General features: G+C 40.2%; 1 protein-coding gene across 3 annotated transcripts in view; it reads right to left on the bottom strand.

The window, feature by feature from the left end:
• Nucleotides 1-14,593, bottom strand: part of rnf19a (ring finger protein 19A, RBR E3 ubiquitin protein ligase) — an 80,214-nt gene that overhangs the window by 34,189 nt on the left and 31,432 nt on the right. For all 3 annotated transcript variants that reach the window (XM_073051506.1, XM_073051488.1, XM_073051497.1), the window contains exon 2: nt 3,708-4,453. In XM_073051506.1, the coding sequence (XP_072907607.1) occupies nt 3,708-4,294 (587 nt within the window). In that variant the 5' untranslated portion in view covers nt 4,295-4,453. The remainder of the gene's footprint in view (nt 1-3,707; nt 4,454-14,593) is intronic.

The raw sequence follows: 14,593 nt of genomic DNA, 5'->3' as shown, positions 1-14,593 counted from the left end.
CTTTATGCTAGAAACAAGAACTTTAAAAGGACAGGGATGAAAGGCTTAACACTTCCTAATTTCAGCATAAAGGTTGCTAAACCACTGCATAAAAACAGGGTAAATAAAGTGAGTTATATATCTGGAATTTCAAAGGGAATGTTAATGTGCTGCATAAATGTTAAGAGTCAGAGCCAGTGAACACTGCAGCACAGAAACAGGTCCTTTATCCAATCTAAACTGTGCTGAAATGTTATTCTGCTGAGCCCATTGACCTGCACCTGGACCATAGTCTTCCAAACCCCTCCCGTCCATGTACCTACCATACTTCTGTTAAATGATGCAACTGAACCTGCATGCACCACTTCCGCTGGCAGTTTATTCCAAAGTTCCCCTTTCACCCTTAACCTATGATCTCTTCTTCTAATTTCACCTAACTTCAGAGGAAAAAGCATGCTTGCATTTACCCTATCTATACCCTTCATAATTTTGTATACCTCTATCAAATCTCCCCTCATTCTCCTTTGCTCCAGGGAATAAAGCCCTAGGACCTGTTCAACTTTTCTCTCTAACTCAGATCCTTGAGCCTCGGCAACATCCTTGTAAATTTACTTTATACCCTTTCAATCTTATGATATTTTTCCTGTAAATGCTGTCAGCAGAACTGCACACAATACTCCAAATTAAGCCTCACCAATTCTTATATAACTTCAACATAACATCCCTATTACTGTTCTCAATATTCTGATTTCTGAAGACCAATGTGCCAAAAGCTCTCTTTATGACCATATCTACCTATGATGCCACTTACAAGGAATTAGGCATCTGTACTCCCAGATCCCTCTTTCTACCATGCTCCTTGGTGCCCTACCATTCATTTTGTTAATCCTATCCTGGATACCCTTATAAAATGCAACACCTCACACCTATCTGCATTAAATTCCATCTGCTATTTTTCCAGCTGGTCTGGATCCCACTGCAAGCCTTGATAGCATTCCTCAATGTCAACTATGCCCCCTTAATGTAGTCACATAAAGCGTTCAGATGAAGTCATACACTAGGGGCAGAGAGTTGTATAAAGGACAGAAAACCAATGGACAATTTGCAGGTTACCTTAGGTGAAACAATGCTGACAGTCCAGTACCAATTCATTTAAAAACAAAATCCATGTTACTGAGTTGGGTTTCACAAGATTTATGATACAAGACTAAACAATACAATGCAAAGTGATGAGGATTAAGTCCATAAAAAAACTATGCACAAGATTAAGTCAGTGGCAAGTGGGAGAAAAATGCAAGAAACTTCACTGCATCCATTTTGGAAGGAAGAAACAGAAATTTTCCTACACAAGAAATGGATAATGGATCAGTGTCCAATACCAAGTCACATTTCTTCTACTACAGATTGTGAATTTGTAAATCACATATTCAAAAGCTAGTTTATCCCACACTTTGTGGGCTGATTCCTTAAAAAAAAGGATGAGTTGGCATTGGAGAGGATCCAGAGAAGATTCATGAGAACCACACTCTTGGGACATCTGCTTCTGAACTCATCTCCCCAGTAAAAAAAAATGCACATTATGAAATGTCTCTGAGCCGTTTCAGATTGGTAACGAGTTAACTGGGTGTGCAATAAGAATGCTGCTATTTTATGTTAAAGAGAGAGCATTGTAAAAATTAAAGCATACCCATGAAACCTATTTTAATAGGTAACATACTCTTGCTTGGTTAAAACCTCTGAAAATGTTCAGCACCTTCAGTGCATTTCAAAGTACCTTAACAGTAAGCAACACAAGCTAATCTGATAGATTGTACAGCAATTCAGAGCCTGTTTTAACTCTCATCATCATCCCCCACTATTTTTTTTTGAATGCCACAAAATTCAACCTAGGCACAAATTTTATGAGAAGACATTCACTCAAAAAAAGAATTATGAAGTCATGTGGGCAAGAACAATTTTCATAATATTTCAATCAAATTTAAACATTTGAGTCAATAAAACTGTTATGCAAGAAATGTGTTTTTGACCAGAATTCCAGGTTTCAAATCTTCATGCTTGTGATGTATATTAGTTTGTGGCCAAATAATTAAATTATAATAAACTAAAGGAACATGTTTAATACTAGAGCAGCAGTAGAAGCTTGCAAAAGTATTTCTATTTAAATTCTTCTAGGTGAAAATGGAATATATCTCGCTTCAAGATGGCAGCACGATGCAGCACGCAGTGGCCACTCCGGGATGAATATCTGTAATCTGTCAAGTAGGGAGCCGTGTACAATCCTGATTTGATGGAGACGGACGTGTGAAGCACGGAGGAACATCTGGTGAAACTTTTGAAATGCCTGTTTTGCTGCCACTGCTACTGTGCGATCAGAGAAATCTCCGGGAGGAAGGCCCTGTTGCTTGGCGGCTGATGCCAGGGTCGAAGCGCTCGGCAGAGATGGTACTCGGTGTCGGAGGGCTGATCAGAGGCTCGAAGTTTTCAGACAGACTCGGAGTTGGCTGTCATCGGGACTCCCAAAGTGCAGTATCGGGAAGCTGCGGCGCTGGAGGTTCATGGCAGGAAGAGTTTTTCTTCCTTCTATCGTCTGCGTGAGATGATGGGCTGTCGGGACTTTGAGACTCTCTTTTACACCGTGCCATGGACTGCTCTTTATCAGATTACGGTATTGCTTTGCACTATTGAAACTATGTGTTATTATTATGTGGTCTTTTGTCAGTTAGTCTTTTATCAATTATGGTATTGTTTGCACTATTGAAACTATATGTTAACTATAACTATATGTAACTATGTGGTTTTGTGTATGTCTTGTAGCTTTAGTTTTGGCTGATGGGTTTGTAGTTCCTTTCCAGGGAACGTGCTAAGACGGTAGCGCGATATCGATACGCAGCAACCTCTCCGGACTCTGGATTGGGGATTACCAAATGTGGTTTTTCTTGTGTGGTCTGTTTTGTGCTTTTTCGTGATTTCATTCCGGAGAACGTTGTCTCATTTTTAACTGCATTGTATTTGTGGTTATAAATGACAATAAACTGAATCTGAATCTGAATATATCCTCAGTAGCCACTTTATTAGGTACACCTGTATTCCTGCTCGCTAATGCAAATATCTAATCGGCCAATCACATGGCAGGAATCCAATATACAAAAGCAGGCTTACATAGTCAAAGGGTTCAGTTGTTGTTCAGACTAAATATCAGAATGGGGTAGAAATGTGACTGAAGTCACTATAAACATGAAAATGATTGTTAGTGTCAGATGGTCTGAGTTTCTCAGAAACTGCTAATATCCTGGTATTTTCATGCACGCAGTCTCTCAAGTTGGTGCAAAAAAACCCGATCCAGTTATCGGCAGTTCTGTGGGTGAAAATACCTCGTGAGAGAGATTAGAGGAGAATGGTTATACTGGTTCAAGCTCACAGTAACTCAAATAACAGTGGTGTGCAGCACAGTATCTCTGAATGTGGAACATATCAAACCTCGAAATGGATGGGCTACAGTAGCAGAAGGCGAAACCAGGTTCCATTCATGTATCTAATTAAATGGGTACTGAGTGTACTTCAGTTAATTTCCCCGTAAAGGTTTGATAACATACTCAGAAATTTGAAAAGAATATTTGGAAACACATGAAAATGAAAGTTCATGTAAATCAATAATCGCCCCTCCCTTCTCCCCCTCACCAAGCTCCCACCTCTCAGATGAGCTTAAAATTAAATGTGTTTTTCCTTACCCACAATCAGGAGCAGGGCACCATCTGCAGTCTGGATCTGCCACCAACCAACGGCGTAGCATAAACTCCTCATATTTTTCCATCAGCAAATCATCGTTTAAAATCAACTGTATATCATGGGGATTGAATTTCTCAGTACACTCTGGGCAGCTGATATTAACCCTACTTTCCGAGATCTCAATTCGCAAGTACTGCCGCAAGCAATCTCCACATGACCTGTGGTGGCATGTCATAATGTCCGGGAATTTATCCTTAGGTTGACGCAAAAGGCACAGAGGGCATTCAAGAAAGTCTCCACTTTGTTTGTCAGTGGACATAGTCCCACTTTCAGACAAGCCACTGGTTGACAATATTGAGTTCTTGTCATTACAGATTTCGGAATGAATGCTTTCGATACTTGCAATTCCATCAACTCCCCCATTTAAGTCCCTGGACTTTTGCTTTGACTCTCTTTTTCTTCGAAATAGAGATCCAAGTGACAGGCGACGTTTCTTTGGTGCCTTTTTAACTGAGGGTAAACTAACTGAGGATGCAGAGGACTGCAAGTCACGGTCCGAGTCTACTTGCTGATTGCGATGCAAGCTCATTTTTCCTCCACACCTCTATCAGAGGGTCCAGTCTTGGAAACCTGCTGCAAACTAGTTTTCTTCCAAGCTCCAATCTTTTATAACTTTCTCATTCTTCAAACATAGCCACCCCTCGGGAGAATAGAAGGTAGTTTTCTAGAAAAATTGTTCCAAGAATTTCTGTGAAGGAGAAGAACAGGAAATATAAAATCTTTCATACTCTGGCTTCAAATGGTATTACTCATTCTCCGCTCTGTTTATCATTGCTATCACATAACTTTTTGTTTTTAAAAAGAATTTCTGTTAAAGTGGTGCATCTTCAACACCGTTACAAGCTAATACACACCAGTTTAAAACTGACAAATATGGTAGGGGAAGTAGACAGAATCAATGTTTTAACAACGGCAAGTAGTTTTCTGTTCAGAATGGCTTTTACTTAATTCATAGAATCATAAAACTGTCCTGACAGAGGCAGTAATTATCCTGGTCTATCAATTCTATATCAGCTCCTAAAAGCAATGAATTTGAAATCATATAATCTGCTTACAGAAGCTTTGCCTAGTAGGGTGAAATGGTAGCGTAATGCTATTACTACACCAGTGGTAAGATTATGGTTCAATTGCCGCCACTGTCCATAAGCAGCTTGTAAGTTCTCTCGTGACCACTTGGATTTCCTCTGGGTGCTCCGGTTTCCTCCAACATTCCAAAAAGACATACAGTTAGAGTTAGTAAGTTGTGGGAATGTTACATTGGTGACACCAACACAATCCTTGCTGATTTGACACAAATAATGCATTTCATTGTATGTTTCCATGGACTTATGACAAATAAAGCTAATTTAATCTTTGTACATTTTTCCCTAACAGATAGATAAGTGGCAGCTGAAACTTTGTTTAGAAAAGTCTGACGTGAAATGCACTGGCATTAAAGCTGTGAGGACAGTATAATGAAGTAGCACATAGAGGGAACTGGGTAGCGTAACCTGGTTCATACATGCTCAGCCTCATTTTCCTTCTTTACCTTCCATGACTCCCTTGATTAAACAGGCTTCCCTAACCATGCCCATCTACTTTCAAAGACCGGGCTCCTACATGCACTTTAGGAGCACTGGGACTGGACAGCTTTAAAATAATCCTGGGAACGAGAGGGTTAACATATGTGGAACGTTTGATGACTCTGGGCCCATTCTTGCTGAAGTTTAGAAGAATAAGGGAGGGATCTCATTGAAACCTACGGAATATTGAAAGGTCTAGATATAGTGGATGCAGAGAGGATGTTTCCTATAGGAGGGAAGTCTCGGACCAGAGTGACATCCACTTAGAACGGAGAGAAGGTGGAACTTCTTTAGCCAGAGGGTGCTGAATCAGTGAAATTCAATGCTGCAGATGACTGTGGAGGCCAAGGTATTGGGCATATTTAAAGTGGAGGGTGATAAGTTATTGATTAGTAAGAGTGTCAAAGATTACGGTGTGAAGGCAGGAAAATGGAGTTGAGAGTGATAATAAACCGGACATGATGGAATGGCAAAGCAGACTCAGTAGGTCAAATGTCCTAATTTTGCTCCTTGTCCTATGGTCTTATACCATGACAACGTGCATCAGATGTGGATACAAAGTGGATCAGCTGTCTCTGTATGAAATTTCGCCATTCTCACATCAATTTCCTCCTATACTCTACTTCAACCCCCTCCCCACACTCCTCACTGCTTACCATACTTGTAGGTTTTGCTGCAGCTGGAAATATTACTCTGTTAGTGGACAGCCAGAGACTTTCCCTTGGGGCAGAAATGGCCAATAGCAGGAGACATAATTTTAAGGTGATTAGAGGAAAGTATAGGAGAGATGTCAGAGGTACACTTTTTTTTAAAGAAAGCACTGAGTGGTGAGTACATGGAATGCACTGCTGTGCATGGTGGTAGAGGCAAACACTCTACAAACATTTAAGCTCTTAGATAGGCACATGGATGATCGAAACAGAGGCAATGTCGAAAGGAAGGGATAGAATGATTGAGTAGGTTAAAAGGTTAGCAAAATATTGGAGGCCAAAGGGCCTGTACTGTGCTGTAATGTTCTCTGCATCCACGTCTATGTACTTACATGCCTCAAAAGAGTGGCACAGCAATCAAATCAGAGGGAAAAAAATTCTAGCAACCTTCCGCTTACTAAACAAGTTTGTCCCCAACCTCTGCTTTTGCCTTTAAGTCAAATAGTTTCCAGAGCTGCTACTGACCACTAAAACCAGCAGCAAATGCTATTAATGCTGACAGTCTAAAATTGAATACTTGGAAATTTCCAGGCACAAATTCACAGCCCATCTTCCTCCAGGGAAATGAGTGCAGGTCATTGAACCTCGGAGGCAATATCATCGCTTTATTCAGGAAGAAATATAATTCTAGTAATCAGGAGTTATACTTCTGTTCTAGGGACAGTTATAAAGAAACACTACTATTCTGTCTAGTGGCAGGAAAGTTCCTCTGACTTGGTGTAGATTCTGTCCATCAAGAGGTACCATTGACTTGTATATCAATGACTTCATGAGAAAGGTAGGAAGCAGCATCATGATTTTACACAACATCTGTTTACTGAGAGGTAGAGCTCCAATCTTCCTCACCTCCAACAAGCTCCACTAAGGAGTGGAGCCATCCTAGGGGACCAATGGAAAACTATGCAACCTTCTTTATTATCAGTCTACAGTATGCAGATAACACCTGCTTTTATACAGACTCAAGAATCCAAAATATTAAATGATCTATTCAATCAAGTGCACAAGAAAACAGGTCTTACGCTAAATTACAACCCTACCTCCAGAAAACATCAGGGAAATAGTACAGTCAGCCCTCCTTATCCATGAATTCCGCATGCACAAATTCAACCAACCGTGAATCGTGAAAACCCGGAAGTGCTCTTCCAGCACTTGTTGTTTGAGCATGTAAAGACATTTTTTTCTTGTCATTATTTCCTAAACAATGCAGTATAACAACTATTTTACATAGCATCTACATTGAATTAGGTATTATAATTAATCTAGAGATTAGTTAAAGTAAATGGGAGGATGTGCGTGGGTTATCGTGTTTCGGGATTGAAAAAAATCGGAAGTTCTCTTACTAAGTAAGTCGGAACAGGTACGCCCAGTATTATTTAGCGTCAGTTAGTCAAACATTTGTCTTAGTATATAGTATATATTTTACCTTTCTATGCATATAAAACACTTGTATGTTTCAGTGCTGGGCTCGGGAACAGAATTTCCCGAGTTCGATCCAGTGACAGACCGCTCCCAAGTGTGCTCTCCACCATGCCGGGTTGATATGGAGGATCAAAACCCCAAAACCCAATAATTAAACTACTGCATTGCTTAATAATAATTGTAGCTTTCATCGGGGCAGAGCCTTTCTCACTTTATCCTTTAAAATTGTTCCGATTGTTGACCAACATAGCTTAATGTTTTTCCTATGCTCAATGGCATTTCACCTCTTTCGGATCGCTTTATTATTTCCACTTTATTTTCAATCGTGATCATGATTATTTTTGTGAACAGAAACACTGCAGATTCAGAGTTCTGCCACCGAGTCCTAATGTCCGCTGCGCTGAGACAGGTTAAACAAGGTTTGGGGTTCCGCTGGGTCCAAAGATCCACCGCATTGAGCCAGGTTGAATAAGGGACTTGAGCATCCGCGAAATTTGGTATCCTCGAGGGTTCCCGGAACCAATCCCTCGCAGATAAGGAGGGCTGACTGTATTCCAAGAATACCCTTTACCAAGTTCCCAACAAACCAGCCATCAGCACTTCTATCTTCCTACTTACTCCACAGACAATAGATTATAGCAGGCATTTCAAAGCACTGAACCACCAGTGACACTTCCACAAAACCCTCCAAATACACTACCAGGTAAAACAGACCAACATTAATGCCTCCTCCCAGTCTAGACATGGCTTTAATTATACTCAGCCTGATCCCAAGAATAAGCTACAACCCCAGTGTATAAAAGGTTCTGCAGGTTCCCCAAGTTCTGCAAGGCAAGAGATTTTCAAAAGAACTGAAGACATTATAAAAATGCTCGCAAAGCCTCCTCTGTAAAGTAAACGAGTCCTCACCAACCACAGTGCTCAGCCAGCTAATTCTAATTTCCTAAATTCAACTGTATCCCTCGACCCATGAAAATATTTGGCTCATGAAAAGTTATCGAAGCACACCTCTAAGTGTTTAGAAGCCAAGAAAAAAAAATGAGTGCAGAATTTCCTAAATGAACCACAGAGCTTTCTCTAGTGAAGTTAAAGTTTTAGTGAACAAGTGGTTAAACAAATTGTTTATTCCTCTCCATAGATGCTGCCTGACCCGCTGAGTTTTCTCCAGTATGCATTAACAAAATATCAGTTTGCTGCAATTTCTACTCATTACTTCACTTATTCCCAGTAAGCATAGCAAATCACATGCAAAAACGTGGTTAGAATATCTGCAAAACACCTTATGTGAATTTGAAACTAGAGTCATTAATTGGACCTAAAATATATAAACCGATAAAATCCATGGAAATGAAAATAATTGTCAACTAAAGTGCTCCTTCCACTAATCGGGACTGACCCCTCCTCACCTCGAAGTGTTTCGTGATACTACAAGTGATTATGATTTGAATCTTACCCATCTGTCAATATTAGTCCAACCTGTATTATACTTCTTTCATCTTTTCAACAAAAGTTATTCACAACCAATTTCTTGTTTTCATCAATGTTCAAAGACAGCCAAACAAAAACTGTTCTTAATACCATGTAACAGCTCATAGTTAAATAATTATTGGATCATTTGTACTTTATTTTGCTCTTTGAAAACAGATACTTGTTAGCGCATTCAAATTAACCACAATACACAAATTCCATGACTAAAGAGGTTTATGCAATTGTTGTTAAGCTACGTAGAGAAAACTAAATCCTGAAAACTTAAACCTAAAACTCAAGTATGGAGTCAGAGAGCAATACAATACAGATGCAGGCCTTCAGCCCAATGAGTCTTTGCCAACCACAGTGCTCACCCAGCTCATCATAATTTCTGCTTTTAATTTATGTCCCCCTAAACCCTGACCCTCCCCCCCATCCAACAGTTTCTTAAATGTGTTTGCCATAACCACTTCTGGCATCTCATTCTACATACTCCCCAGCCTCTGTGTGAAAGTTGTCCCTCAAGTCGCTTTTAAATCTTTCCCTAAACACCCTAATCTACGTCCCCTAGACTTGGACTCCCCTACCCTGGGGAAAAGGCTTACCATTAACCATAGTGATGTCCCTCAATTTTAAACCTGTACCTAAGATCACCCTACATTCCAACAAATGAAGACCGGGTCTGGTCAACCTCTTTCTATAACTCAGGCCCTTTAGTCCTGGTAACATCTTTTCTGCACATCATGATCAAAATTCAAGGATTGAAACCCACTGGCCATTTCATTCAGCTAATATCACACCAGTTGTCCAATACGAATCCCAATAAATGAGTATTTCATCGCCAATAACAAAATAAAATGACTATAATAACTGTGCCCAGAACACACGCACTCCTACGTTTCAAACATATATTTTACTTGTGCACAAAGAACAGAATGACCCATGCCACCCATGCTGTTCCGAAGTCAGGACAGAAAACTGCTATTTTTATACAGTATTGGTTTATCAGTTACGAATATTGACCATTTGGTAAACTGTATGTTTGAATTCCTTACTTGTAAGATCAATCACCATTCACAATTGAGGTGCTAACACTCAATCGAAACTTCAAGCGGACGGTGTTGTGATGGAAAATAACTGGTTCTTTGAGTCTCAACAGTAGAGGCCTGGACACACAGTTTTAATAATAAGGAATTTATTTACAAGGGGAAGTCGGGTCAACACAAGCAACTACAATACACAGGAAGCGGTGTGGGGACAGGGTACAGTTACACAAACAAAGAACAAGGGAAAAGCACTACAACAGCTATCCCCCTTGACCCTGGATAGCTGCGGCTCCCTTACCAGGACAAACGATAGACCTTCCCAAGCATAAATCAATGCACTTATCTCCAATGTGGTGGTCTATAAGAGAGGGCTAGCCAAGGGCAAGTCTCACCTTTTAAAGCATGGGGCTGGGTGAGATACTCCAATTCAGGTGACCAATAATTTAGGTGTGCATTGATTAGTTGGGAGGGACCAAATGTTGATTGGCAAGTGGTGTGTCCTCCGACCAGCCAGGTGGCAGTGCATCTGTCACGTAGCCGGTATCTCTGGATACAGACGGCCGGTGATATTTTGAAGTTAGTAAAGCAATTGTTGGGTGTATTTCACATTCTTCCATTATTCCTACCCCATCTGATTCTGGCACCCTTATTGTGTAAAGGGATGCTACGTTTTAGGAAGACCTTTCTCGGAAAGTCTCACTACAGGGGTCTCACTTATCTGGCCTGAGTACACTGCCACAGTCACCCCCCACATATCTCGTCTGCCGTAAGCAGAGGCGTCTCCAGTGGTCTCACTTGACTACAACTGCCCCAAGCTACCCTTGCCTGAATGTTGACTTTAACTCTTGCCTTACCGCAACTTCCACAAGCCCATCATTGTGATAAATTAATCATTAAATTTTTTTTAAATAGTGGCTAGTAAATTTTATTCAGAATAAAACAAAAGACGTTCAGAATAATAAAAATATTTACAGTACTACTTGACAGTGGGAAAAAGGAATAGAACCTTAAAACCTCATTTCAAAATTTGGCCTTGCACTTTTACCTTTATTTGCAAAACCATAAATCTGCATTAAATTCAACCTTCTTCCTGCTAGTCAGGTAATCCAAAATGCTTCTCATCATGGATCACGTGGTGGAATAATTAGAATTTACAAGAACCAGAAGTACCTCATTTGCATAGCATAATTTATCCAGAGTTAGGTTTGCTTAATGACTCAGCTCTATGAGCAAACTGAAAAGCGTTAGAATCATCCGTGTGTGTTTTTACTCTCAAGAGCCAGTTGATATACATTCAGCTTCATATTGCATCCGGCTGAGTCACAGTGAACTCAACAAACACATGAAATTTGTTCTATGATTCATCTAAATCAGGGGTCCCCAATCATTTTTATGTCATGGAGCCTTACTATTAACCGAGGGGTCTGTGGACCCCAGGTTGGGCACCACTGATTCAAGTCCTAACCCAGCACTCATTTGTTTGCTGAGTCCACAGCTACCAGGTAAGCTGACTTTTTAAATCACAAACCAAAGTTCACTATTTTACCCCAAGTGTTCAAAATACCAACATTCACACAAAGATTTTAAAACTATTAACAAAACAGGAGTAGGAGGAGGAGGAACAGATTTCCTCCGGCATTTAATTAGATAATGTGCACCTCTCATCTATTTACCACCTTTGTACATAGCCCAAAATACACAAGGCTATCATCTAGACATTGAACTCTCAATGGGTTCTGATCTATGTTCTGTCTACCTCATTTATCTCTATCTTGAGGAAACGTAATCAAAAGAGTGAGGACGTCCAACAGTCCAGTCAGTCCTTTCAATCACAACTCATGTATTCAAACCACAACACCATAAACATTTGTGTAATTTGCAAACTTACTAACCTACCTTTTCAGTTCCTTATCCGTGTCATAAAAACATCAAAGAGCAGGGGTCTCCAAACAGATCCGTGTGAAACACCACTGGTCACCAACCTCCAGGCAGAAAACACTCCATCTATTGTCATGCTCTTTATGTGGGCAAGCCAATTCTGAATCTGCAGTTAGGTCTGCCTGAATCCCATGCCTCCTGACTTAATGAATGAGCCTTCCATGGGGATCATTGTCAAATGCCTTATTAAATCCATATACACTACATTCACTGCTCAACCTTCAGTTTGTTTTGTCACTTCCTCAAAGAATTAAATGAGGCATGACCCTGCCCTTTACAAAGCAATGATGACTATCTCTAAATAGAATATGCTTCCCCATATGTTCATAAAGACTATCTCCAACAATCCTCTCAAGTAGTTTGCCCACCACTGAAGTAACACTCACAGGTTTAAATCCCAGGAATTTCCCCATTACCATTCATGATCAAAGGAATAATATTTGCCACCCTTCTATCTTCTGGTATTACTCGTGGCCAGCGAGGATACAAAGATCATAGTATTAGAATCACAGTATTAGATTTAATCTATACGTACCACTAAAAAAAATGTTCACGCCCATAAAGACTTTTCAAAACATCACTTAGAAGATACTGCAAAGATGCGGAAGAAGATCTTGTGGTCAAATGAGACTAACGTAGAACCTTTTGGCATTAACACTAGTGGTAATGTGATGTAAATGTAATATTGCCCATCAGCAAGGTAACACCATCCCTACTGTAAAGTAGGGTGGAGGTAGTATCATGTTATGGCAATGCTTTTCAGCAGCAGGGGTTGGAAATCTGGTCAAGATGATGGGAAGATCAATGCTGCTAAATACAGAGAGACCCTAGATAAAAATCTGCTAGCCTCGGCCAGAAAGCTTAAACTGGGGAGGAAGTTTGTTTTACAGCAGGACAACGACCCAAAGCACACTGTCAGGGCAAACATGGAGGGCTTCAAATGAAGGAAACTGATGTCCTTGAGCAGCCCAGAGTCCTCACCTTAACCTGATTGAACATCTCTGGCAAGACCTCAAGATTCCTGTCCACTGCTGCTCCCCAACTAATCTGGCACAGCTTGAGCAATTTTGCAAGGAGGAATGGGCAAACCTTGCTCCATATTGTGCAAAACTAGGAGAGACATCCAATAGGACTACTGGCTGTAATAGCTGCAAGCTGTGGTTCAACTAAGTACTGAGCAAATGGGGATGAATACTTTTCAACTGCAGATATTTCAGTTTTTGAATTTTTAGTTTTCATGCTTCACAAATAAAAATTCTCAGTTAAATTGATCACTGGTTGTAATACTCATTTATGTGAACAAAGGGTGGGGGGCTGAATACTTTTACAAGGCACTGTATAAATGCTAACTCTGTCATTACTTGTCAAAAGTGGAAAACTTACACCACCTAACTTTGTGCAATCTTCACCAAGTTGTCAATGTTGATCAACATATAGTGCTACAGCTTGGACCCAACTGTGAGCACATAATTGAGATCAACACAGAGGGAATAACAGTGACATGCTGCCTTTCAGCTGAGATGTTGAACTTTGAGAGTTGACTGATTAGATTATGATTATCCAGACTGGACTTATCTTGCTTCCAGGGAAATAATTGGGTAATTTTCCACATCATTGAGCATATTGCAGCATTATGACCCTACTGGAACAGCTCGGCAAGAGGCAGAGTCCACTCCGAAGCACAGGCCTTCTAGCTGCCTCTGAAATTTTATAGGGAACTCATCAAAGTATCTTTCAGCAAATACCTCAAATTATCCAACAAAGAATGTAACCATCATCTCATTCCTCTGTTTGATCTTGTGCCAAACTGGTTGCTGTGTTTGCCTACAACCTAACAATAATTGTATTTCTAATATTACAGCAATTCATTGAATATGAAGTGCTTCAGAACATCTCAACCTCCATATAAATGTCCTTTATTGATGAGTTTTAATAGTTTTTATTCATCACAACAAGCAGGCATTCACCCATCCCATCCTTTGCACATCACTGGGGTTGTCTGCACATCCACCAGATGATGTGACTGTGAGGAGAGACACTGAAGTTGGCAATATAAAAATCTTTAATCATCGTAACAGCAGACATATCCTGGAGACCCTCCCAAAAAGAGTCTCCCAAATTCAAAATGCATCACATTTCTAAACCCTTAAGATCAAGTGTAACAACAACAGATGATTCAATACAACTCCAATAGTTACAATGATATCAATATTGTGAGTCTGACTATTTGAGATACATATCCACAATGAGACGCATCTCTGAATGTTCAAACACCTTTGCTGGGACAAAGTCCTGTAATTTATACAGGTCTAATAGTTAATGGGGATAGAGAGCTCAAGACACCCCAAATTAACACCAGCTTCCTTGAACTCTTGTTACAATGGTGCAAATAACTTAGACAACAGCTGCCTGGTTTGATACAGACTAATTAATATAACCCCATTATCTTATGTTTGGCTGATGCATACCAGAAAGTAGCCTCATGGTCATTTCCCTTTTCAAAACATCTCTAAGCAATCAGCTCCCTGCAGTGGGCCACCAGCTTGTGCTCTATTTGCAAAGCTGTCCTTTTAACTTCAAACTCATCACTGCCTATAACTACATTAAGAACTGATGTGTGGGTCTTATATGAATTAATCTGCTGTATTCATACAATTCCATAACTCCTGAATCTCTAACACCAGAA

This window comes from Hemitrygon akajei, chromosome 1 (assembly GCF_048418815.1).
Source record: "Hemitrygon akajei chromosome 1, sHemAka1.3, whole genome shotgun sequence".
NCBI classification, from domain to species: Eukaryota; Metazoa; Chordata; class Chondrichthyes; order Myliobatiformes; family Dasyatidae; genus Hemitrygon; species Hemitrygon akajei.
Note: the sequence above shows the minus strand (reverse complement) of the source record. Positions and strands in the feature narration are given on the sequence as shown.